This window comes from Lepidochelys kempii, chromosome 10 (assembly GCF_965140285.1).
Source record: "Lepidochelys kempii isolate rLepKem1 chromosome 10, rLepKem1.hap1, whole genome shotgun sequence".
NCBI classification, from domain to species: Eukaryota; Metazoa; Chordata; order Testudines; family Cheloniidae; genus Lepidochelys; species Lepidochelys kempii.
The window spans coordinates 30,167,296-30,194,626 of NC_136389.1; the positions used below are offsets into that span (position 1 = coordinate 30,167,296).

A 27,331-nucleotide genomic window follows, 5' to 3' on the forward strand; every position below is an offset into this window, starting at 1 on the left:
CCATCTTTTAATTAAGAAGATGGGATTCATCGAAGGGGAGGTCTGCAACAGTGTTTTGCACCTCCTGAGGAAAACCGGAAGAGTGGAACCAAGATTCCTTACACATATCTTTGTACGTAGCCACTGCCCTTGAAGAAATATCTGCCGCATCCACCACCGATTGGAGCGCTGTTCTGGCCACCAGCTTCCCTTCCTCAGATTGCCTGGAAACAAGTCCGGTCCTGTTGTGGGAGTCCATCAGCAAATTCCTCCAGGTTGCTGTAATTCAGGAAGTCGTATTTGGCTAGTAATGCCTGATAGTTCAAAATCCTGAACTGGAGTCTGGTTGAGGAAAAGACCTTATGCTCAAAAAGGTCCAAACACTTGCCTTCCTTGTCGGATGGTGTGGAGCATGGGTGGGGTTGTCTGGTTCATTCAGTCATTGCTTGGACCACCAGGGAGTTCGGGGGGTGGGGGGAGGACGGTTGGATGTGAGAAAAGAAACTCAGACTCCTTAGCCAGAACATAGGAGGCTTTTTCTGCCCCTTTGGGGGTAGGCGGGCACGTGGCTGGTGTGTGCCATACTGTCCTGGCCAGTTCAAGTATGGCATCATTAATAGGCAATGTGACTCTAGTTGGTGCTGGGTATCCTGAATTTCCTCTAGGGGAATGTGGAGTTCCCCCATGACTCTGCACTGTAGCTCTAGCAACTGCCTAAAGTCGTGTGGAGGTGAAGGGGACACTGTAGTCATTGCCTTCTCTGGGGAAGAGGAAGGGAATCTCGCTGTTTATGGCAGCACCCACAGAGCCAGGCTGAGGGGTTCCTCCTCCAGGAACAGATCCAAGCGCCTGCTAGAAGGGGCCTTCAATGGGGAGGCAGGTGATTGCTCCATTGTGGATTGGGAAGGTTCTGAGTGGGGGTTTTGGGGCCAGGGCCCCAATAAGGCCAGAAGGCTGGATCCAGAGGGTGTTGAGGTGGTCCCCTTGGGTTGGAGCGGAGGGTGTTGCCAAGATTGGGATAGCCTTCCCGAGTACATGTACGGTTGGTACAACATCGATGGTCCCTCTCCAGCGTCTAACTTATCACAGGATGAGAAGGTGGACTCCAGTTCCATTGGCGATACAGTCAGAGCCGGTGAAACTATGTAGACTGTCGGAGCGGGAGGTAAGGGGTCTCGCAGTTGTGGCATAGCATGAGGGGGGGAAACAGTCTCCTTAAAAGTAGTGCGAAGACCCTGGGCTCAAACACTGTTCTTGATCTCCCTGGTGTTAGAGGTACCCTTTCTTTATTCGGAACTGGTTGTGGCGCTGCAGATTTCCCCGGAGCAGGCAGATCCTGCATCTTTGGGAGTACTGATGTTGACAGTCCCTGTGGTCCAGTGCCCAGGACTGCTGGATCACCTTGCTTGTGGGACTTCTTGTCGTGTCTATGTGGTTTAGAGCGCCCTCTGTCTCCCTGGCTTGAACTCATCGAAGGACCATCCACTTCCTTCGTTTTTGAGGAAGACTTATTCCAATGCTTATAGATATGGCTTCGTTACCTCCCGACTGGGCCCCAGCATGGGCTCCATGGTGGTGGTACTGCGGGTGCCAGATTTGGACTTGGTAGCAGGAGGCACACTCCCTGAGGTTTCAGGCCAATGTCCGGGGGGCGGGGCGGAAAGTCAGTCTCCTGGCCTAGGTCCGAGTGAGGCCTCATGGTGACTTCCATGAGGTATTTCCAGAGGCGGGAAGCCCAGCCTTCTCGGGTACGGCTGGGGAAGGACTGGCAGATACTACACCTGGATGCAGCGTGAGCTTCCCCCAAGCAGTAGAGGTGGCGTCGGTGTTTGTTAACCAAGAGGGAACACGGGCAGGAGACACAGAATTTGAAGCCCATTGTTCTCGGCATAGTCCAGTACCTGCTCATGGGAACACAGGATGGGGAGGAGGGGGTAGAGAAACAAACCCCTAATCTGTCTACGTTGCTCACTAAAACTAGGATAATACAACAATGTATTTAAAGGTGCATAAGAGATGAAGACACAGAACTTTCAGCAGTGGTGAGAAGGAACTGGAGATGTGGTCCCCACCCTTTATCACCTCAGATGAAACCACGAGGCGAGCCTGGGCGCATGCCCAGACCAATAGACACTACCTTCAAATTCTCCAACTCGGGGCACATGGTACACATGCTAACCCCTCAGTGGAATACAATAGGGACCATCAGAATTCTGGGCCTAGTCCTTGGGCTTCTTGGGGGTTGCATACGAGTAAAAGAGGGAAGATTTTAGTCCCTTGGGTATACAGAGCTCCCACATGTGTAAGTTCTAGGGAGGTTTGTACTCAATAGGTTCTCCTGACACTAACAGAGGGCATCTTTCCAGGATCCAATGGAAGAATAAACGATCTAACATCTAGAACAGGAAGTGATTTTGACTGTCATGGTAACAGAAGGCAGAGTAAACCAGCTAAGGGCAGCTCCTATAGACAGTGGCCACATTTCAATACTTCACCTGCACAAACAGGAGCAGCTTCCTGTTGCAGATTTCCAAGCGCTTCCGCATGACTTCAGATTTCCGCAACTGGCCATCTGCCAGGGACAGCCGTCTTTTCAGCTCCAGAATGCCTCCCTGAGGTGGAAAGAAGGAGGTGGGAAGAGAAGGGAGATAGCGTCAGCCCACTTTAGGCTCTTGGAGGCACCAATTTAATGACAGGCTTGAAAACAGAAGCACACGGACAGCAAAGTCCTCAGTGATGACAGAACTTCCCACAGAGTGGCAGTGGGGCTACATTCATACCAGCACTGTTCTCAGGCTGCTTGGAAAAAAGACAGGGGCATGAACAGACCATGGGCTCCCACAGCTGCGACAAATGGGCCCAATTACAGGACAGACAGGGATGATGTAACTTTAAATTCCATTGAACCAGAAGAGAGACTTTCTGCAGGGGCAGAGCAGGTAGAAATAAAGTACTGAGCTAAAATATGGGACTGCCCTTCCTAATTAGGAGCAGCTGGCAAAGACACATCTCATGTCTACCGGTCTGTACCTTAATCTGCCTTAGTGTGGTCTCAGTCTGAGACCTGGCTCCCATGTGGCTCTCTCCGTTACTCATGATAGTTATGATCAGTTGGGTAGCAGTCCCTAGATTGAACCACCTGGGGGCTGGGCACTCTTAATGAAAGGCCCCCCATTCTGGAATCTGCTCCCCATGCTAGCCCACTAACCCAGTCATTGACCTTCAGGGCCTGGTACAAGACACATCTCTCTTCTGAGGTTTTTGCCTGAGTTTGGAGCTTAGGAATGGAGGGTGGGGTGAGATTCTCAGCTAGTGCACATGCAGCGTCCGTGGAGCAATGGTGATTAGCAGAGGAGCTAGCCTGGGTGTTAATTGTTGTGGAGGATGCCTTTTCTTTGGATCTGGTCACTGGAAATCATATTAAATATCAGCATGAGCCTTGGAAATCTGCTAGCCTCTGTTTTACAAATTACGATCCATCTATCAATAAAATGTTATTACAAAAGCAAGAGCCAGAGGCTTTTCCGACTGGTCCATTGAGTCCCCAGCCATCCCCTCCTGAGCCCTCGGGGTACATTACCTCTGCTTCAGAGACATGCTTTGTTTTCTTCCCTACCAGCTGAGTTTTCAGCTCAGTGATTTCAGCCTCGAGCAGGTGAATCACTTCCTCATAGTCCTGCTCTGCACTGTGGGCTTGCTGCTGAACCACCTCAGCCACCTGAAGCTTGCTGTGCAGGGTGCGGTTCTCGGACAGGAAGTCCAGCGCCTTCTGGAATCGGCAGGGAGAGTTTGTTAACACAGCATCCCCACCAGCCACCGATATCATATCAACTCATCAGCGTTCCTGGAGCTGCTCACAATAAAGCTGCTGCTGTTCTTCCCATGGTACCATGCAAAAAACCTTCATCTATTATAAATATTTTTTCTTTGCAACTTCCATGTCATTTGGCAAAGGGCTGGAACCCACACATGTATGCACCTTCCAGGGTATGTCTACAGTGCAATAAAAGAGTTGCAGCATGACTGCAGCTGGCCCAGGTCACCCAGATCAGTCTCTGGGGCTTGGACTGCAGGGCTTAAAATTGCAATGTAGATGTTGAGTCAAAAAAGTCCAGGACCTCCCTGGTAGCATTCTCTGAAATGCTTCCAGTTCCACAAGGTAGGCAGATTGTAGGGTCTCAATGCGTGGATGAGACGATGGTGTAGGGAGGAGGGGTTTCGATATATTAGGAACTGGGGAATCTTTTGGGAAAGGGGGAGCCTATACAGGAAGGATGGGCTCCACCTAAACCAAAATGGAACCAGATTGCTGGCACTGAATATTAAAAAGGTCGTAGAGCAGTTTTTAAACTAAGGGCTGGGGGAAAGCCGACAGGCGTGGAGGAGAATGTGGTTCGGAGAGAGACATCCCTTAGGGGAGGATCTATTAATGGAGATTCTCTATGTACTAGTAAGGAGGAGAGAATGGAAAATGATAAAATATGGGTAGGATCTGATGAGAAAATGTCAAATGAAAAAGAGTCCCATTCAATTACATCATATAATAGCAGACAGCTAAAAAATGACAAGTTTTTAAAGTGCTTATACACAAATGCTAGAAGTCTAAATAATAAGATGGGTAAGATGGGGAGTGGCACTATATGTGAAAGAAAGCATAGAATCAAATGAAGTAAAAATCTTAAATGAACCAAACTGTACCACAGAATCTCTATGGACAGTAATTCCATGCTATAATAATAAGAACACAGCAGTAGGGATAGATTACCGACCACCTGACCAGGATGGTGATAGTGACTGTGAAATGCTCAGGGAGATTAGAGAGGTTATAAAAATTAAAAATTCAATAATAATGGGGGATTTCAACTATCCCCCTATTGACTGGGTACATGTCATCTCAGGACAGGATGCAGAGATCAAGTTTCTTGATACCTTAAATGACTGCTTCTTGGGGCAGCTAGTCCTAGAATCCACAAGAGGAGGGGGAATTCTTGATTTAGTCCTAAGTGGAGCACAGGATCTGGTCCAAGAGGTGAATATAGCTGGACCACTTGGTAATAGTGACCATAATATAATTAAATTTAACATCCCTGTGGCGGGGAAAACACCACAGTGCCCCAACACTGTAGCATTTAATTTCAAAAAGGTGAACTACACAAAAATGAGGAAGTTAGTGAAACAGAAATTAAAAGGTACAGTGCCAAAAGTGAAATCCCTGCAAGATGCATGGAAACTTTTTAAAGACACCAAAATAGAGGCTCAACTTAAATGTATACCCCAAAGTTTAAAAAAAAACATAGTAAGAGAACCAAAAAAGTGCCACTGTGGCTAAACAAAGTAAAAGAAAAGGTGAGAGACAAAAAGGCATCCTTTAAAAAGTGGAAGTTAAATCCTAGTGAGGAAAATAGAAAGGAGCATAAACTCTGGCAAATGAAGTGTAAAAATATAATTAGAAAGGTCAAAAAAGAATTTGAAGAACAACTAGCCAAAGACTCAAAAAATAATAGCAAAATTTTGGTTTAAATACATCAGAAGCAGGAAGCCTGCTAAACAACCAGGGGGCCACTGGATGATCGAGATGCTAAAGGAGAACTCAAGGACAATAAGGCCACTGTGGAGAAACTAAATTAATTCCTTGCATCAGTCTTCATGGCTGAGATGTGAGGGAGGTTCCCAAACCCAAGCCATTCTTTTTAGGTGACAAATCTGAGGAACTGTCCCAGATTGAGGTGTCATTAGAGGAGGTTTTGGAACAAACTGATAAACTAAACAGTAGTAAGTCACCAGGACCATATGGTATTCACCCAAGAGTTCTGAAGGAACTCAAATGTGAAACTGCAGAACTACTAACTGTGGTTTGTAACCTATCATTTAAATCAGCTTCTGTACCAAATAACTGGAGGATAGCTAATGTGATGCCAATTTTTAAAAGGGGCTCCAGAGGTGATCCCGGCAATTACAGGCCAGTAAGCCTGACTTCAGTACTGGGCAAAATAGTTGAAACTACAGCAAAGAATAAAATTGTCAGTCACACAGATAAACATAATTTGTGGGGAAAAGTCAAAGATGGTTTTTGTAAAGGGAAATCACGCCCCACCAATCTACTAGAATTCTTTGAGGGGGTCAACAAGCATATGGACAAGGGGGATCCAGTGGATACAGTGTACTTAGATTTTCAAAATCCTTTTACAAAATCCCTCACCAAAGGCTCTTAAGCAAAGTAAGCTGTCATGGGATAAGAGGGAAGGTCCTCTCATGGATTGATAACTGGTTAAAAGATAGGAAACAAAATGTAGGATTAAATGGTCAGTTTTCAGAATGGAGAGGGGTAAATAGTGGTGTCCCCCAGGGGTCTGTACTGAGACTAGTCCTATTTAACTTATTCATAAATGATGTGGAAAAAGGGATAAATAGTGAGGTGGCAAAATTTGCAGATGATACAAAACTACTCAAGATAGTTAACTCCCAAGCAGACTGTGAAGTGCTACAAAAGGATCTCTCAAAACTGGGTAACTGGGCAACAAAATGGCAAATGAAATTCTATGTTAATAAATGCAAAGTAATGCACATTGGAAAACATAATCCCAACTATACATATAAAATTATGGGGTCTAAATTAGCTGTTACCACTCAAGAAAGAAATCTTGGCGTCATTGTGGATAGTTCTCTGAAAACATCCACTCAATGTGCAGCGGCAGTCAAAAAAGCTAACAGAATGTTGGGAATCATTAAGAAAGGGACAGATAAGAAGACAGAAAATATCATATTGCCTCTATATAAATCCATGGTATGCCCACATCTTGACTACTGCGTGCAGATGTGGGCATCTCAAAAAGATATATTGGAATTGGAAAAGGTTCAGAAAAGGACAACAAAAGTGATTCGGTGTATGGAACGGCTGCCATATGAGGACAGATTAATAAAACTGGGACTTTTCAGCTTGGAAAAGAGACGACTAAGGGGGGATAACACAGGTCTACAGAAATCATGACTGGTGTGGAGAAAGTAAATAAGGAATTGTTATTTACTCCTTCTCATAACACAATAACTAGGGATCATCAAATGAAATTACTAGGTAGCAGGTTTAAAACAAACAAAAGGAAGTATTTTTTTCATACAACGCACAGTCAACCTGTGGAACTCCTTGCCAGAGGATGTTGTGAAGGCCAAGGCTATAACAGGGTTCAAAAAAGAACTAGATAAGTTCATGGAGGATAGGTCCATCAATGGATATTAGCCAGGATGGGCAGGGATGGTGTCCCTAGCCTCTGTTTGCCAGAAGCTGGGAATGGAGGACAGGAGTGGATCACTTGATGATTACCTGTTCTGTTCATTCCTTCTGAAGCACCTGGCATTGGCCACTGTTAGAAGACAGGATACTGATCTAGATGGACCTTTGGTCTGACCCTGAATGGCCGTTCTTTTGTATGTTCAGATTCGGGCAGGAGCCTGGCTCTGAAACCCTGCGAGGGGGATGGTTCTCAGAGCCCAGGCTCCAGCCCAAATGTCTACACTGTGAATTTTCAGGCCTTCAGCCCGAGCCCCAAGAGCCTGTCAATTGACCCAGGCTCTGAGACTCGGTGTCATGGGTTCTTTACTGCAGCGTAGACATACCCCAGAGAACATTAAAACAGAGCCTGCCTTTTGCACTTTGGCTAAAGTAATGGAAACAACAGGTGCAGCACACTTGAGAAGTGTGATTTTGCCCCTACCCTCACCCTCTACCCCAAGCAACCCTGCCTGTAGAAGGGCACATCTGGGCCTGATTTCTGTGGGTGCAATTGCATCCATGGAGCCCGGCTAATACCGCCACTGGACAATTCACAAGAAACCTCTAAACTAACCTGGTTCAGTCTCTGAAGTTCATATTCCATTGACTTCTTGCTGCTTTCCACCTCCTTCAGAAGAGACTAGGAGGAAGATTTTCAGTTGGTCAGGCATCATGTTTGACAGCACATTCACGCAGATGAAAAGGCAACAAGGGACCACTGTGATCACCTAGGCTATCTCCTGAATAACGCAGGAAATAGGACTTTCTTGAATTAATTCACTAGAAGCAACTACGGACTTGCAGCTCTCCTCTATAACAGCCATATTTTTAGATGCACTCTTACTCTGCAACTGCCTTTCATTGGCTACACCTTGTATGTATCTGAAAAATGCACCTTCTCACCATCATGCTTTTAACAGCGGAGCTGCCAATATTAGGTTAGATCGGGAGGGTGGGGGGTGTATTTAGGTTTAATATGAGATGTGAATTATTTGTGTTATGTTTTGGATATTTTAAAAATATTTATTTTCTTCTATGGTTTTCCAGTAAAAAAGGAGTAACCATACCCTTTTGGCACATTAAACTTTTGTTTTAAGGAAAAAAACAAAGAAAGAACAAAAATGAAGTCTCGATGAGAGGAAGCACCGTACACATGTCTTCTCTGTAACAACCCACATTGAACTGAATGCAGAATGATGGCTGCCTCCAACAAATGCCTAGAAATGTAAAGGTGTGATACACATAGAAGACCTGCCCAATTGTCACACTGTTACATCCACTATATTTGAATATTGAAACACTGAGTACAAAACGCCCAGGACAGAAAAACATGCTTGAAAGATAACCCTCACCTTCAGCCTTTGGACTTCCTGCCGCAGATCTGTCATTTCCAGTTGAAGCTGTTCCAGTTCCTCGCCATCGGTACAGCTGACGGAGTCAAAAGTCTGGAAGACATTGGTGCACACGGTGAGTGAGTTCGGCTTTTCTTCCACCACGAGCATGTGGTTACAACGCATGCATACTTTTGACATACCCCTACCAATGATTATTCCAAATAATTTTCAAAGACAGTTTGTGTTTTTACAAAACGACACAAGTGTCACAATAAATAATCTAATTGTGGTTTTGTATTCCATAGGAATTCAGGCTCCACGCCATGAGACAGCTGGACCAGTGGTTAATTCTCACTGTGTTACTGAAGTGACAATAGCTGGAATGGATTCACCATGGCTAATTTTCCTTCTGTATCACCATCAAAGTGACATAAGATAGCACCTTTAGGCAATGAAATAGCTTGAATGGCTTTATTATGGTAATTTTTTTCTTTTGTATGGCTAGAAAATTGACATCAGCAGCTTCCTTCAAACCATTATATAGGTTTTTTTTTTTTAGTCATCAAGCATGTGAAGTCAGGTCTTTTATGGGATTTCCTTTAAGCTTTATGATTAAGGGATGAAATTCTAGCCTCTCTTTTCTATAACTAAAGTATAAGTGAAAGATAGCCCGTTAGTCTTTGCCTGCTCTGCCTTTTGGAGAAAGATAGCACTGTCGCTATTTTTTTCCACAGTTTACAGCTATCATCCAGACCAAGAATCCAGGACACAGCTACTTGGTCCCAAATCATATTATAGTATATCCCTTTCTCTTACACCAGCTCACAGTAAGACCCAGAAGGTCTTTGATGTGAAAGGAGCTTTGGAACCAAGGCAGGGTGCAGTAGGCTAGGAAGAGAAGCAAGAAACAGTATTTGGCTAAGGCTGACCAGAGAGTGAAAAGCAGATGTATCCAATAAACTGGCCACTTCATGCTGAGTGAAGAGCACAGAACTGGCGTCAAGGCCAGCCTCCTCCCGCTCATCTTGCAGCAGATCCCTGAGAGCTTGAAGAAAATCTATGGGGGGGGGAAGAGTGAGAGTAGTCACAGTATGAAGAGAGAACCTGGAACTGAGTTTACACAGCCAACTTTCACAGAAGCCACAGATTATCCAGAAGAAGGTAATACATTTCATTTCCATCACTACAAACATTATAGCAAACCCAACCACCTCCAGCAGAGAGAAGGTTCTCTCTATCCCATCCCAAATCTCTGTACGTTGAATGCAGGGTCAATATGCAGTATGCTTTTGCTAGCCATGGTTTAGAGACCTCTGTGCCAATTTTCTAGAAAGCATTGCTTAGGATTAAAAACAAACAAACGAAACTCAACCACCTAGCATTTTCATCAGAGAAACTTCTTGGAAGCAATGCTGAACTTCAGTGCAGAGACAAAGTAGTTACGTGACCAAACCTTAGGGGGCAGCAATTTCCTGCCAGCCCACAGAAAGCAGGTTTGTCATTCTGTTTTTGCAGCTTCCTTTTGCCATTGCTGGTGAGCAGGCTGAAGGTTTGAGGAGAAGGGGCCTGTGCACTCCCTCTCTGTTACTCCCATTTTACATGTGGACCAGTTAGAGGCTTTTTCCTTGTGTGATTAGTTACTGAATAAATTGCATCTGAACTAAAACCTGTCTGGGCACCGAACCATAGGGTTAGAAGGGACCGCAAGGGTCATCTAGTCTAACTCCCTGCCAAGATACAGGATTTGATGGGTCTGTGTCTTTATTCTAGCTGTCACCTCACAGGTGGCATGTCTCACGTCCCAGAGCAGTCAATGGCATTATACCAGGGATTAAATGCACCCTCGGTCTCATATTGCACATCGCAGCACCCTGCTCACCTCCATAGGCCACTGTTCCCTGCGAATCTGTGATCAGACTCTGCTGTAATTGCTTCCTCTTCTCCTCGGTCACATCCAGACCCAGATATTGCAGCACCTTTAAACAGGAGCAACAAGTCCACAGAATAATCCCCACAGGAATGCAAGTTTTCTGGAAGGAGTTGGGGGGCGGGGGCAGTTTGAGCTGGATTTATCATCAAGTTCATCATCATTCACGCCATAAACATGACTTTTCATGGAGCAGGTCTGGCCTAGGTCTCCAAGTCACCTCCTCACCTAGATCTGGAACCATGTTGCATCTCTTCTGATCTCTTCCCATGAGCACGTCCTATAGAGTATAGGAAGATCCTCAGCTAATACAAACTGTCATCGCTCCAGTGAAACCAATGGACAATTTCCACCAGCTGAGGCTGTGCTGCTAAAAGTTCAACTTCCTTTCAGGTTCCCATTTATGCTCGCTCTCTCATTCCCCAGAATGAGTCTTCGGTGTGGTTAGAGCGTGCAAACAAGACAAGTCTCACTGCTTTTTTCAGCAGAAGGCATTGTCATAATATTTTACACTTCCATAGGGCCTTCCAGTTAAAGAGCTACGTTGTTATTATTTATTGTTTCTTTAGTTTGTGTAGCAGACACAAACATTAATTAATCAAACCTCACTGCAGCAACACAGACAAATATACCCATGTTATTTCTATTTTACACATGACAAGACTGAGGGACACAGAGACTAGGTGACTAATGCACGGTCCCATTCTGCATCGAGTCAGTGACAGAGCCTAGATTTGTAGCCATGTATTGTCCCCTTCTCTAACGGCTAGACACATGGGAAATCCCGGATTTTCTCAAGCTTGGAGAATCCCTTTTGTGGGAAATAAAATGGCATTCAGAAATACAGCTTTTAAAGTGCAAGGTAAAGTGTGCTATGCTCTTTATACATGAAGCAACTTTGTGTTAAAGCCAGAATAAGTAGAGACCAATGAGAAAATTCAATCCTGAATTCTAATGGAGAAGCATCGTGCATTTCTAGCGGGAAACTTTGTGCCCACATGCTACATTCCTCATTTTCCTGGGATTCCAACCTGAAAAGGCAACTGCTTCGTCCACCATGAGGTGGCAGCAAACTCTAGCCTCTATGCCTGGAACAGTTGTGTCTTGCCTAGCAAGCTGTATCAGCTCCAACAGGAACAATAGAACCAGATACTCATGACAGTCGCTATACCTATCCAAAAGCCTGTGTGGGGAGATAACCTTGGGATGAGTGGTATATTTCTAGACTGTATCCATCACATTACAAGAAAATACAGTATGGGTGGGCAGGGTGCTCATATTTGATATAAAATGGTTGAGAATAAAGAACCCAAGGGACACTCTCAAGTTAATTAGGCCTCACCATTTAGTCACCAGTAAGTTCCAGTCCCCGTCCTTTGAAGAGGATTGGAATGTTTTGTTTATCAAAACACTTTAACTAGGAAAAAACCCACAACATCCTTTAGATCCTCAGCACTTCAAGCACAACTTGATACATTGTGATATTGGGCCTGATTCTTGCTTAGGGCTGGTCTACACTGGGAACTTACACTGGCATAGCTACATCTACATTCATACCCCTGAGAGACGTAGGTGTGCCGATTCAACCCCTGGTACAGACAACACTAGGATGATGGAAGAATTCTTCCGTAAATTTAGCTCCTGCCTCTTTGTAGTAAGGTAGATTACTTACCCTAACAGGTGAACCCCCTCCCATCAGCTTAGGTAGTGTCTACGCTGTAGGGTTACAGAAGCACAGCTGCAGCTGTAGCGGTTTCAGTGTAGATGTGCCTTTACACCAGGGGTCTCAAACATGCAGCCTGTGGGGTTATTTCCTGCGGACCGCCAGGCCCTGCCCCTCCCCCCCGGAGTTATTTCCTGAGGGCTGCCAAGCTCCCCTCCCTCCTCCTCTCCCCCCAGCGCGCCGTGTCTGCTTTTCTGCCTACCTCCAGGCGCTTTCTGCTGCCAAACAGTTGTTTGGCGGCGTTTAGCGCTTTCCAGGAAAGAGCGGGGAGGAGTGGGGAGCCAGGCGCTCAGGGGAGGTGGCGGAGAAGAGGCGGGGCTGGGGGAGGGATTTGGGGAAGGGGTTGGAATAGGGGTAAGGAGGGGGTGGAGTTGGGGTGGGGACTTTGGGGAAGGGGTTGGAATGGGGGTGGAAAGAGGCTGAGAAGGGGCGGGGCCACATGGAAGGGGTGGAGTGGGGGCAGGGCCAGGGGCAGAGGGCCGGGGGGGGGGATGTCAGTGATGCGGCCCTCGGGCCACTGTACTAGTCCTCATGTGACCCTCCTGGTGATTTGAGTTTGAGATCCCTGCTTTACACTAATGCCCACTTACATGGTTCTAGCAGTATGAAGGGGCCGTGAAATGGGTGTAGGTTAGTGTAATAAGAATTTAGGCCATCATGGCAAAAAGTGCTTGACTTCAATGAGAGCAGGACTGGACCCATAGATAGCAGAAGGGGGGTCCTTCTGAATCAAAAGCTCTCTATAGATGTATAACACTAACGCCAACAATAACCTTACTATAGGAAGACATGGCAGATTTTAGGGGCTCTCTGGACACAAAGCCAAGCCAGGAGAATTCAAATGCCCATAGGTTCTAATCCACGTGATGCCGCCACGCTGTGTCTTCCCCGTTTCAGGTCTGGCAACCTCTACATCTCCGAATTTTGGAGGAATAGTGCACATCCTTCTTGACCCGCAAACTGAACTCAGATATGGTGCAACAGTGTCATTTTTTTCATGAGTCCTGTTCTGATACTTTGGTAGAAGCCTATTATCCCCCTATCTCATTAATCAAATTAGGACTTGAACCTAATTGTACTGGATGAGCTCTGTGATCCTAAATAATGTAATCAATGTTTTGAGCACTGTGTCTGTATCTCACGTTACCTGAACTATGACTCACATGTATACTAATAGTCCTATACACCCAGGTCAGGCTCTGGATTAGAATAAAGGGGAATCAGGTGGAGCAGACTGAATCCAGCACTAGATGATGTAGGTGCAGATTAGGTCACGTGACCCAGTGCTATAGATTTATTCTATGCAAACAGAAAGGCACCAGATTCTCTCAGACTAGGTTTGTGGTATTTTAATCTCTCCTGAAAGCAAGCAACATACTAACTCCAATGCCTTTCATTGACACCGTCAGCATGAGCCCGAACATAATGTTTGTGCAACAGAACTGGGAAAGATTCAAGCTGAGAAACCTAGATATACCCGTAGCACCACATGTGCTTCCATGGGCTTTCAGTGCATAGACACCAAGGTATAGTCTGTGCACTGATTTGAGAATATACGACCACATTTAAAATAAATGGCATATTGCCAAAGATTAACAGCCTAAAAAAACCCATTTTTTCCACCAAATACCTCTAGATGGCTTGAGCAAAGACAGAAAATTACAAAACTAAGTAAGTAAGGCAATGCCCAGGTTTGGACAAAGCCTTATTGCAATCAATCATTCTCCAACGTTTCCATCATTCTTCAAGATCAAGATCCTCTCACCTGGCACTCTCAGTCCTGATCCTTCATCTGCCCTGCAGCTGTCAAGAGTGCTTGTGTAGTGACCATCAATCATGGATTTACTGTGTGCCCTCCAGAGCTAAAAACATGAGCCTCCTCAGCTTGAGCTACAGGAGTAAGTCCCAAGTGGAAACTGTAGGTACGGCAGCCCCTATGGGCCAGGCTGAGATGGACACTCATGCACCAAACAGCAGCGTGCTCTTGATTCCATGAACAAGACATATCAAGACAACGTGAAGATGAAAGTAAGCTCATGTTAATGTGACCCGTGTAGCAGCTGGGTTATGCTCCTCCCATTTGCACCTATGTGTTCCATTTCCCTGGTTCTGGACTCCATATTTACCAGTGCAGTATCTCCCTTCATTCCCCGCAGCAAAGGCTCTGGAAGTCTGTAAGAGCATAGACTTCTTTCGCTGAGTCAGTCAGCTGCTCACCCAGCACCTAGATGTGCTCACACTACCTGCCACAGCACCCACTCATGATAATCTGTTCAATCTGTTCCGTGAACCGCAACCTCCACTTCTAAACGCAGCACTCCCATAGGTGAGGGAGCCAAAATCCCCCATCCCATCTTCAAGAGGTACCCACTCACATCTGGTGATCCAGCAAACAGGGGAGACACCCCCACAGTGGGGATCACCAAGGCAAAGGTCAGGAGGCTGTGGAGTTGCAAATAATGACCTTGCTCCTTGCTATAAAAACGTACAGCAAGAGAACTTACTAGCATCTTGCGTGCAATAAAATGATCAGCATCATTTTAACCAGTCATTTATCTGGAAGGTAATCTTAACCCAGCAATATTATGGTAAAGACAATAGCCCCAGCTGAGATGTGGCATACCAGGATGACACTCCCACTAAGACAATACAATACAATTGTCCTCCTTATTGAAGCCAGAAGAAAAGAGGAAAAAACAGGTTTGCAAAAAAAAATAAACTAATCAGAATATTTTTCCATTTTGGGTTCAAACTTGACCAATTTTTCATTTGTAATTTTTTTTGCGGGTTTTTTTGATCCTGATTTCCATTTTTTTTTAAATGATAGGAAAACAAAACAGGATTTCAGCCATTTATGTTAGCAAGCAAGCAAGAGAAAACCAAATATGATCATTTTTTTTCATTTCTGATTTTGATGAAAAACTGAAATATTTCTAAAAACATCCAAAAAGGGCTATTTTTGAATGACAAACTTTCTCTTTGAAAAATTTCAACCATCTCTAGCCTTCAGACCAAGACTGAGTCTGCCCCTGCACCCTGGTTTGCTGCTCATAAGATCTGAAGATGCAGAAAGTGTTCTTTCTTTTGCTGTTCTATTTTGTGTTTATGTTTTCCTCTGGCCTTCAACATTTTTTGGCCCATTATCTCCAAAGGCACCTCACCTATCCCTCCAGTGAAGCAGCTGTCTCCAAGCAGGACATTGATACTGCTCTATTAACACGGAATGCTGAATTGGACAGAGGCCCACAAAATGATCTCTGAGGCAGAGACCCATGAGTAAAGCCCTTTCTGAGCAAGAAGGACCTGTTTCAATTCCTGATCTTGCTTGACCTGGGACTGCCAGGGTAACTTAACATAGTGGGGTTCTCAGACTTTCATAGCATGGATCACATCTTAATATCCAACCTGACTTCCCCTCCCGTCTACCACCATCTGGCCCCACCTCTGCTCTCATTTGCCACCACCTGGTCCTTCTTCCCATAACCATCCTCATACAAATTACAGCAATTTCCTTCATGGAAAAGCAATATGAGGGAAATGTTTATGTAGTTTTAGCTTCTTTTAATGCGATTCAGCAGCTGGAAAGGAGGAGGAGGAGCTGGCACCATGTAATCAGATGCAGTCTGGGAGCCCCCTACTGAGCACAAAATCTCAATTTCAAGGCAGGAAGCCTTTCAACTTACCAGTTCGAGTTTCCCATCCTTGAGTCGAATATGGGGATCCAGCGCTACTTTTGGTTTGCTGCCTGAAGCTGCCCTCTGACCAGAAGGTGAAGCAGGTGCTAAATAACATTAAGCAATCATTAGTAGAAGAGCATGGAAAGGGGGGGGAGGGATAGCTCAGTGGTTTGAGCATTGACCTGCTAAACCCAGGGTTGTGAGTTCAATCCTTGAGGGGGCCATTTAGGGATCTGGAGCAAAAACTGGGGATTGGTCCTGCTTTGAGCAGGGGGTTAGACTAGATGACATCCTGAGGCTCCCTTCCAACCCTGAGATTCTATAGTGGGGGGAAGAGATATGTTGACAAGGAACATCCCAAACTAGGCTTTGGCATTGCATGAAATATGTTGCAAGTACAGATGAGCTAACATCAGAGGCCAGAATTTTCAGAGGATGGGTGCTCAGCACTCTCTGAAAAGCAGGAATCTTTAAAGTCTCCACTTGGGCATCACAAATGAAGGCAACCAAAAATTACAAGTCACTTCTGAAAACCTTGGCCTGAAGTTTATATATGAGGCCTGGGACTCTGAACTTTGGTGATTTGAATAAAATTCAACCTGGATTCCGACCACCCCAATTTATGCTTCAGTTTTACAGAACCAAAACCCAATCAGTGAGGTTTTATAAAAATCTACCACTGGCCCCTTAGCCCAAGAGTTTTAACCCAGATTCAAAGTAACGTTTATGTAAGTGCTGGACTGAGTGTGGTCTCAGAGAAGTGTTCTGAACTCTCATTAAAGAGAGAATTCACAGGTTAAAAACACCACCAAAAAACATAGGGTGACCAGACAGAAAGTGTGAAAAATCAGGACAAAGGGTGGGGGGTAATAGGCATCTATATAAGAAAAAGCCGCAAATATCGGGACTGTTCCGATAAAATCGGGACACCTGGTCACCCTAAGAAAACGTGTTGCCGGATTTCTCCCTGCGTTACTGTTATGAAGAGCACCAGCTCCCTTTCACTCAGGCTGAGCAGGCTACATAGTATGTGCAGGGTGTACGGTTAAGGTGAGGCTGGAGAGCGCTTGTGTCCACAACAATAGAAATTGTGTTGCAAGAAGGGAAACAGTAGAGTGTCTCTGTCAGAGAGGACGACTGAGGCATTGGGAGAGAGACCCAGCCACTGACAGCCTGCTCTTCATTCCAGGGCGCATTTTCAAAAGTGCCCAAATGACTCAGGAACACAAGTCCCATTGACTTCAGTGGGACCTGTGCATAGGAAAATCCCACAATTCAGTTTATTCCTGCAGCCCCCAACAGACCTATTCAGAAAAGGGCTGCAGAAACTGCTGCTCATTTAGGGGGAGGCCCAGATAGACTCTAAAAATGGGTAATGCCACCGCTGCTTTTAAGACCCTGCTAATGATGCTCTTTGAATCTGATAACAAAAGGGGCTTATAAAACCTGACCCTGTTCACACCAGAGTCAGTGACAAAATTCCCATGGACTTCAGTGATACAGGATCATGTAACATAGAAGAGCGTCGGAGAGCCATTTTCTTTCATCTTTGCACTGCCTGGGAACTGGGGCACAGGTTAACAAAGAAACTGATACCCAGATCACCTTAAAGACCTCCAGCTGTTTTAAATCAGTGGGTGGGATTTTCCAAAGAACAAGGGATTTAGGAGCACAAGTCCTGTTGAAAAAAATTTGTGGGACACATGCTCCTAACTCACTGAGGCACTTTTGAAAAAATGCCATTCACTGTGACTCTCAAATGAAGAGAAGATTTTATGGAAACACAGGGGAAAAGCAGCAGAGGTGCTGTCACAAGCATAATCCTCCTAATCCTGATATTTATCTGTCCCGCTAATGCCAGCATCTGGGAAGCAGGGCCTGAGGTAATAAACGGGTTCACTGGATTGGTCACCCAGCCCCGTGCTGTGTAGGTTCAAGGGCTGATCATTCCCCTTCAACTCCTTGCTAATCGGGATTAGCTCCATGCGGCTTTGCTCATAAACTCTTAACACAAACATCCTAGGCAATCCTGAAGGCCACCAGGCACTGGTGATCAGCCAACAGGCCCCAGTGACTCGTTCAGATTTCAGACTAAGCTCCTGTTCACCCCAAGACTATTTGTTTATTCCAATGTATAATGGGGCCTGTTCACAACTCTGTGCCCTTCACAGCACTCATAACACCAGCTATTAAAAGCAGACATCTGTAATAGACTGCCTGAGATGATTCTCAGCCTAGATTATACTATTTGCATGACTAGCAGCCTGACTGAGATCAGTGTCCCAGTGTGCGAGGCGTTGTACAGAAAAAGAGCAGGAGATAGTTCCTGTCCCAAAGAATTTACAGCCTAAAAGATGGGAGAGGGACACAAGGGAGAAGTGACTTGCCAAGGGTCACATAGCAAAGCTGGGAATAGAACCCAGGGGTTGCTTGACTCACAGCCTAGGGCCCTGTCCACCAGACTACACTGCTTCACAGGTCTGCAATGTAGATAGACTAACAAACAACTGCCCCCCATTGGCTGGCCTTGGACCATCCCTTCAGACCCCCACCTTCCAGAGGAAATATGTTCTTGACAGCATGTCCTGTGGTTAACAAAGCAGGCCTGGGGGCCTTACCAGTGTGGGGAAGCATATTTCAGAGTGGAGGGTCCTTAACAGAGAGCTCCCTGCCTGCAGCTCTCTCTTGTTTCAACCAAGGGATCTCTTCTCAAACGCCAATGCAAAATGCATTGGGGGGTAGAAGACAGTCTGTCGTTAGCCTTGTCTGCACTAGGCAAAAGGTGGGGTTTCACCAGGTGGTAGCTAAAGGGTGGTGACAATCACATAGCGAAACCTAGTGTGGCTAAGGCAGGTGTAGCTTTCACACAGTAGTTGGTTGAGGTAACCTGTAGGTTCACCCTATACCTGATCACATGTGCATACTGCCTTGCCCACACTAGGATGTTTTACCACATATTAGTTACCATGTGTTAGCTAGCATGGGGTAAACTCCACACCTTTATCCCCGGTGGGGTGCACCCACAGTGTCAGAATAACTTTTACGGCATCATGCTGAAGATTATCTATTGGGTCACTAAACTGTAATTTCCAAGGGCTCCAATAAGAATAGTGAAGACTTATGTGAGTCCAGAATTCATCCCAGTGCGACTTTACCTGCCATCACTGAGTGCAGTAATTCTTTTTATGAACTGCCCAAATGGCAGGAGAAGAGAGACGTTTACACTCATTAAAACTATTTCGCTATATCATCAATTCAAAGTATCATGGTAATTAGGAGCTCAGTTCCCAAGGAACATTACTCCATATGAATGTCTGTCTCAAAATACCTTTGTGTATTGCAAAGCAGTCTGACAGCATTAGCTCTACTGTGCTGACGTAGAAATGGACAAGGACAGGCAGCATGGCAAATAAAGCATTTACTCCTTGGGGGAGCAGAACCATGAGCCCAACAGATCAGATGGGCTTCTGTAGATATTATTCATTTTCTTTTTCTTATTAATCAAACACAAACATCTCTGAGAGTATAGTGGAAGGGCTCAAAATGCCTGAAGGAGAAAAAGTTTATTGAGCTGGGAATGTGTTATTTAAGCCACAAATGCCTCAGGATCAGTCAGAGGGCTCAGTTTCTTTTTCCTCAAAACGTTCTACATCTTCAACTAATGCACAATCTCGGCTGGAGAAAACAGAGCATGTACATTTTAGCATACACGTACCTGAAACAAGCACGCAGATATCACACTGCCTGGGGCTGGCACATGCCCATTTGCAAACTGCAACCTTCATACGTGCCTTGGATTATTAGTGTGCTTAAGCTGGGCTTGCTGATTTTTGCGCTTGCTTGAAAATTGCCCTCAAGTGTTTAATGTGCAAACAGATCAAGCCACTTTAGGATTCAGAACTATACAAAGTGGGATCTTAAGTGGAAGAAATGTGTGTTCATGTTCGTGCTTGAAAAATGTGTTTGATGTGTGTATGGAAAAAAATTGTCCACTGAAATTTTTCAAAATTGGAAATGTTTCTAACCAACTCTTATCTTAAATGGTAAGTCTCAAGCATCAGCCAGAAGAGAAACCTGCAAGGAGGGAGTCTTCTGTTCAAACCAAAGCAAAAAAAAAAAAAAAAAAAAAAAACCATGTGAAAGCAAGAGGTATGTAGTGGTCTGTGAGCACAGAGGAAAACAACATTTGAAAGACAAATATCTTCTTACATGTGAGCCTCGGATGCTGAGACAAAGCCCCCTAAATGGTTGTTCTATCCCACGCTTTACAACTACCTCTTCATGGATAATTGGAGTCAACTGATTTGGCTCAATGATCGTGGAATCATGTTCCTGTTTGGGGCCATGCTGTGCTTTGGAAGCAACACTGATTTATCTATTTTTTAACAGCAATTCAGCTTCCAAGGGCCATTCAGTCCCACCAGCAAGGCTGCCAATTAGTGCTGACTGCAGTAAGGATATCTGGCCACTGGACTGATCCCAAAACCACATTTCACACGGTCTTTAGATAATAGCAGTGACACTCCATCACTACCAACCCGATACAGAAACAGTGACCTAGAGATGAAAGGCTCTGTATCCCATTGCTAATCCCTTGAGACACTCAGTCACCCCTGCAAAGACCTCTGCTCCTATAGACAAGCTGACATGGGTGTATCTAATGCCTACTGAATAGAGCCCTACATTAATTGCACCATTGCATTTAATCAGTCCTAATGGACTGGACTCTGTCATTACATTATTAAACTCCACCTACACTGCTGTAGGTATTTAAAGCTTCATTTCATTACTTCTGATACTGAGGAGTTGTGGACTAGATACCTTCGCCCCCTGCACAAACAGAGGAGATCGCAAGAAAGCATGCCTCTTACCAGATATCGTGAGCTCTGGGGGGCAAATGTCTGGTGATGGAGAAGGCACAGGAAAGAGATTTTCTTGTCTGGTCTAAAAAACAAAACAAAATAGCACAGAGGACAAAATGCTAAACCCAGTTTGCCAGTGTAAGTGAAAAGCAAAGGTAGGGGGAAGAGCTCAATAGGTCCCAGCTGCTCCCTAAGGAATCAGACTGAACCATCTCTTGTGTGAAGCACCATATGAACCTACTGTGCTAGAGAGAGAGAGTGTGAACAATGATGATGAACCAAACAAGAGTCCTGGGTTTGGAGTAAAAGGGGTTGTCTCAGTAATAGTCCCAGAGGCCCAGATCCTCAAAAGGTTTGTGCGCCTCACTCCCATGTTCATTACTGTGGAAGCTAAGAATCTCCTGGATGATTGCATACACAGGGGCTAAACTGAAGTAACTTTACTGAGAGCAGTGGAATCACACCATGGATGACCCAGTGTGTTGTAGCCACCAGGGTTTGTTTAAAACCCTACATATCCAAGACACCCATGAATTCTTAGGGAGTTTGGATCATCTCAAGGGCACCTCTAGTATTACCCAATGGACAGAAAGCAGAGCTACACCTCTACCCCGATATAACACTGTCCTCGGGAGCCAAAAAATCTTACCACATTATAGGTGAAACCGCGTTATATCGAACTTGCTTTGATCCACCAGAGCGCACAGCCCTGCCCCCCGGAAGCGCTGCTTTACCGTGTTATATCGGGTCGCATTATATCGGGGTAGAGGTGTATCTACAAGGACATGCTGGAATCATATGCAGCGGGGACTCTCAGTCTGAGATCAGAGAGCTACAATCATAATACTAAATGGGAGAGGGGCTCCAGTTGGGTCTATGGCAGGGTGGGCAATTTTTTGGCCCAAGGGCCACATCGGGGTGCAAAACTGTATGGAGGGCCAGGTAGGGAAGGCTGTGCCTCCCCAAACAGTCTGGCCCCACCCCCTATCTACCCCCTCCCACTTCCTGCCCCCTGACTGCCCCCTTCAGAACTCCTGACCCATCCAACCCCTCCTTCTCCTTGACCCCTAACCGCCCCCTCCCAGGATCCCCCGCCCCTAACCGACCCCCAGGACACCGCCCCCTATCCAACAGCCCCCTGCTCCCTGTCCCCTAACTGCCCCCCCAGAACTCCCTGCCCCTTATCCAACCCCGCCCCCTTACCATGCCACTCCGAGCAGCAGGAGCTCGCAGCCCCGCCACGCGGCCGAAGCTAGCAGCCCGCACGGCAGCGTCACTACGGGGGAGAGAGGACAGCAGGGGAGGGGCCAGGGGCTAGCCTCCTCGGCCAGGAGCTCAAGGGCCAGGTAGGATGGTCCCACGGGCCGGATGTGGCCTACGGGCCATAGTTTGCCCACCTCTGGTCTATGGTATGGAAAAGGGTGAGAACTGCTGAAATACAACACAACCAAAGCTAGGAGGTTACAGCCCAGATACTGGCAATGAATCTGTGCCCCATGCACAACAGGTGTAATGCACAGTGATGACAGTTTACAAGCTCCTTCTATAACACTAGAGCTACCCCTCACTATAACCTGCCACACTACATTCTTAGCCACATGACTCATTGATTTGGATGGGAGCTGCATGGCCAAATCTCCTAGTCACCTCTAGCTTCAGGAAATACCGTATAGTGCTGCGCCTCATGAGGAAAGAGTGCTGACAGTTCTGAATTTGATGGCTGTTGAATGTGGGCAGGTACTCACTGAGTTACTGTCATCAGTTGCTTTTTTCACTTGTGACTTCTGAAAATAGGTTTGAACCAGGACTCTGGACATGAAAACATGTCTCAGCGACTTTCAAACACATCACTTCAATTGACTGATCCTCTTTCACCCCAAACCAGAAGAAACAAATCTCAGATGTAAAATACCCAACTCCGTACGGGAGCAAACAGAGCCATACGGCTCCACACTGCTGACTTTCCAAACAGCTAATCTGGAAGGATTATCACAGAGTCCCTAAAAACAGTAATCCGATTGGAGATGGAAATCATGGGGTCTTTGTGGTCTTATACTGAACTTCAACGTACCTCAGGTGACCTCACGTGGACTTTCAACCTGCAAGAGCTAACACCATTCCCCATGGCCTTAGGAGGCGGCGACTGGATGCTATTATGAACCGAGAGTCCGGGATGTAACCTTCCCCTTCCAGGAATAAAGGCCACTTCTGTGTTTCCCTCATGTCTGAAAATAACCAAGTTTTGTTAGTGCTTAAAAACTACACATGCTTAAGGTTTCAGAACTTTCACGGGAATAGCTCTGTGGTCTTTCCTCTGAGCTAAGCTTGTTAATTGCCTGTGTAACACGCAACAATATTAGAGCTGTCTTCATCAGACAGGATTCTTATGAGAGCCCACATTCTGTTGCAGAACTTTGGGAAGGTCTGTGTGATGGAACATGCTCATTGCAAAGCCATACAAAGACTGACAGGTTGGGAAGGTATCCTGCCATTCCTGATTATGATGTGAGAAGCTCCATGTACTCAAGACCTCCTGAGGTATGAAGGTCTCCAATATAGGACGTTCTTCTTGCACTTAAGCTTAGAACAATGTGCAGGTCTCCTACCTAACACTCAGCAGCTATCTCAAGATATGGCCTTTATTGGCAATAATAGGAAATGCTTTTTGTACCCAAGGAACTTATTCGCCTGGGCTGCTGGTGCACGCCTACCTGCATTTGGTTTTTGCAAGTATTTTTCTGGCCTCTTCATATGTGCTGCCCACCAAAGAGTCTTTATTGATGGCAATTAACTGATCACCAGGCCGGAGCCGCCCATCCTAAACGAGGGAGACATCTGTGTAGCATCAAGCTTTAGCCACAAGGATTAGTGCATCCAAAAAAGAGTGACACTGCTCAAAGTATTCTCCTGCAATACACATCCTTATTCTCCCACGCCATAGATTATTCACCCATCCCAGTGAGAGCTCCTTCCAAACAGCAGAAGCTTTCAGGAAAAACTCCTGTTTCACAGGTCACAGAAGCCCTCCATGCTGTTGACTTACTCTGTAACAGTCCCCTTCTGGCATAAGCTCTTGAACATAAATCATGGGACCCTCTGGCCTGTTAGATCCGCCACTGATCGTCAACCCCAACCCAGAGGATTTTGCTATGGAGATGCACTGAATCCCTGATTCAAGGGAGTAGCTGCAAGGAACAGAAGAGTTAGCAGAAGACACAACAGTGGTCTGTTTTATTCTATAGAGCCATCGAGTACATCTGTAATTACACAGTAGTGTTCTAGCAAGTCACCACCACTGCTGAATGAAAAGTTCTGCATTTGGTTTTGTTCCTGAGTCTGCAATCTCCCTATCCTTCTCAACCTCTTCTCCCTCTGCCTCCTTTCTCCCCCCACTCCTCCTAAAAATGGGAGTGAAGAAAACACGTATCAAAACCATTCTGAACTTCAAGAATATTTTTGATTTGAGTTTAGGACTAGAAACGGGCAAAGCTTCAGGTGCTTATAGGTGTGTGTGTGGGGGGGGGAAATCCACTACCTTTATGGGGATAAATGTTATTACCGTTATTGTTGTTTATTTGTATTATGGAGTTCTTAAGAATCCTAACTGAGGACCAGGGCCCATTGTGTCAGCACTGCCTGGACAAGTAATGAAGAAGAGATTACCTATCCCAAACAGCTTACAATCTTCATGGTAGACAGCGCACAACGGGTGGACCAAACAGATCAGTGGGGTGGCAGTGAGATGGGAGGGGGGTAACAATAAAACAGAGTTCAGCAGAAAAGCCGAAGTCATAGCCAGTTATTTTCCTAATCAATGCCAGGTGGGAATGATTTGTAGGCACCACAACAGCGGCAAGTTTTAGGGAGGGATTTAGAAGTGGATACTGTGGGTGGGTTGATAAATATTGCTAGGGAGTTTTCTCCCTGCGTGGGGAGCAGTATGGGACAAAGCGTGGTGGTGCTGGAGCAGCGGGCAAGGCTGCCATTACTGGAAGAGCAAGAGTGGGCCTCAACCACTTGATAAGGCCACTCATCCTTAGTAAATAAAGGCGGTAACTAACTGGTTCTCTCTCTTCTAAGATAAAGTCTTCTAACCACATCCACGTAATAATCTGCACCTGTACGCAACCTGTCACTTGAATTATCTTTTCATTTCCTGATAGTCATCGTGTTGTATTTTGAGCTATGTGATCTGTTGAACTATGCAATCACCACAAGAGATAACTTCTCCATACTTCTAAACAGTCCCATCCCTTTAAACTCGTGGCTGTCATACAACCTGGGGAACAAAGAATATTGCGAAGAGCGTGGGCGTCATATTTTTACAACAAAGGAACAGGGGCGGCTCCACCAATTTTGCCGCCCCAAGCAGTCGCCGCTGAATTGCCACCGCCGCCAAAGCGGCAGGGGTGCCGCCGAATGGCCACTGCGGGACACGGACTACTGCCACCCCGTTCTGAATGCTGCCCCAAGCACTGGCTTGGAAAGTTAGTGCCTGGAGCCGGCCCTGCAAAGGAAACTTCTTAAAGAAATCTTTTTAGGAAATAAGATGCCATCGAACATAGTGGTTAAAAAAAAAAGCACATCTGTTGCACTATCTGGGAAGAGGTGAGGAAGAGAATAAACCATACGTTGCAGATGTTAGTCCTCTTGCTTAGTGGAAGATGTCCAGCTGCTGGGGTGATGAGTGCAGCATAAGAGCCTGTACAGAATAGAAGGAGTCACTACTTTGTAAGAGTCTAGATTATACCATAGTTGCACACAGGCTCATAGTCTCCAAGATCTGAAATTTCAAGTGGTTTGAATGCTGGTGTTTCTTCTAGAAGGTGGCTATTTCATGCCTGCCTACCCTCTTCTACATCCCCCAGGTGGAGATGGGGTGACCAGATAGCAAGTGTGAAAAATCGGGACGGGGGATAATAGGCGTCTATATAAGACAAAGCTGCATATATGGGGACTGTCCCCATAAAATTAGGACATCTGGTCACCCTAGGGTGGAGACTAGCAGAACTTTTGCTTTATTGGTAGCTGAACACTGTTTTACCAGCCACCTCCATCACGCACATACGTGAGTGCCAAGCCAGGTCACCTCCTGCCTATGCTATGCAGTAAACAGGGTTAATTGTGAAGCCAGGCGGTCTAGAAGGCTGCCAGATAGATGAGCAGTTCTCTCCTCTGTATGGATGTCTCCAGGCATGAGTCCATTGATCCAAGTGGCTTAAAGCCTTTTGTGCCAAATATTTATCCTCTGCAAATCCCTAATAAAGAGCTGATATTGGACACATTGTGGAGTTCACCTTCCACGTGGAATTTCTGTGTCTGAACGAAGGGGCTGGTTTTCCTCTCATGGGGGTGGGTGGCCACTCCATTGACTTCCTGGGAATTACCCCGGATTTACACTAGTGCAAGGAAGAAAAGCAGCAGGCCCTAATCTGAGATGCCACGCTCTAAGTACCAATGTTAATGCAAACCTTAACAGTGCCAGGCACTCCTGTAGGTGGAGCCGGCAGCAGAGCCCTCCCTGCACATAGCAGAGTCTGGCTTTTGTACTTTACAAAATAGGAAGCTTGGAATTAAAACATATAGACACAACACGAAGGTGCCACTCTTCACAGAAATAAAAAGCCTGGTTCTCCATTCCCTAGCCCCTTGTGCCGTCATTTTCTCACGGCACAGAGCAGGTGTGAAATGCTGCCAGATCAGAAGGGTAGCACTGCCATTGACTTTGCACTGGTGGAAATGACTGCCCGAGGGTGGGGCAATGGATCACGAGGCCATGATCTGCAGTTTGAAAACAGCCTTGCAGGACCTCTCCATCAAGGACATGTTTGTAAAAGACGTACCATGCTGGCCCCTCAGACATCTGTGAGCCTTGGGCTCTCCCTCACCTTTCAAGGGATGGAAATGGTGTACGTGCATTCTGTAGATCCTGATGGCCTATAGCACAGTAGGCTAAGTTCTCTGGGGCGGTGGCTGTGCTCTGTGATTGTACAATGGGGTCCTGGTCCATGACTGGGGTTCCTAGGTGCTACCATAATACAAGTGATAAATAAGAATATTAAAAACAACACAGAGTGCAACAGTATGAAAGACACTGAGCAACTGCTTATCCATCCTCCAGTACAGGAGCAGATACAGTCAATGTATCCGAAGACAAACACTGGGGTCTGATCTGCACTAGAAAATTAAGTCGGCTTAACTATGTTGGTCAGCGGTGTGAAAAATCCATGCCCCTGAGCAGTGTACTTAAATTGTCCTAAGTCCCCATGTACACAACACTAGGTCAACAGAAGAATTCTTCTGTCAACCCAGCTACTGCCTCTGGGGGAGGTGAATTACCTACGCCAATGGAGAACCCTCCCATCCCGGTAGGTCGCATCTACGCTGAAACGCCGCAGTGGGCAGCTGTGCTGCTGGAGCGTTCTAAGCGTAGACAAGCCCTGGATATTAGAGGATAGTTTTAATGAGAAAGAGGGAGAGAGAGAAAGCGACTATCGATCTGGGGTTCTTCAATTTTGAGGAGCTCAAGTTGAGACCTCTTTAAAAAGCCTGATTTTCAGAC

At 45.9% G+C, this 27,331-nt stretch overlaps 1 protein-coding gene across 5 annotated transcripts in view; it reads right to left on the reverse strand.

Annotated features, from left to right (window-relative positions):
* The window catches only part of LOC140918363 (syntaxin-binding protein 4), a 122,876-nt gene that overhangs the window by 16,201 nt on the left and 79,344 nt on the right, over positions 1-27,331 (reverse strand). For 4 of the 5 annotated variants that reach the window (XM_073362553.2, XM_073362555.2, XM_073362557.2 and 1 more), the window contains 11 exons: positions 23,813-23,954; positions 23,481-23,587; positions 22,841-22,994; positions 20,779-20,851; positions 15,914-16,011; positions 10,460-10,556; positions 9,510-9,637; positions 8,599-8,691; positions 7,821-7,886; positions 3,560-3,748; positions 2,475-2,591 (listed from right to left, as the gene is read on the reverse strand). In XM_073362553.2, the coding sequence (XP_073218654.1) occupies positions 2,475-2,591; positions 3,560-3,748; positions 7,821-7,886; positions 8,599-8,691; positions 9,510-9,637; positions 10,460-10,556; positions 15,914-16,011; positions 20,779-20,851; positions 22,841-22,994; positions 23,481-23,587; positions 23,813-23,954 (1,264 nt within the window). The remainder of the gene's footprint in view (positions 1-2,474; positions 2,592-3,559; positions 3,749-7,820; positions 7,887-8,598; positions 8,692-9,509; positions 9,638-10,459; positions 10,557-15,913; positions 16,012-20,778; positions 20,852-22,840; positions 22,995-23,480; positions 23,588-23,812; positions 23,955-27,331) is intronic. The other variant, XM_073362558.2, reaches the window with a different exon arrangement.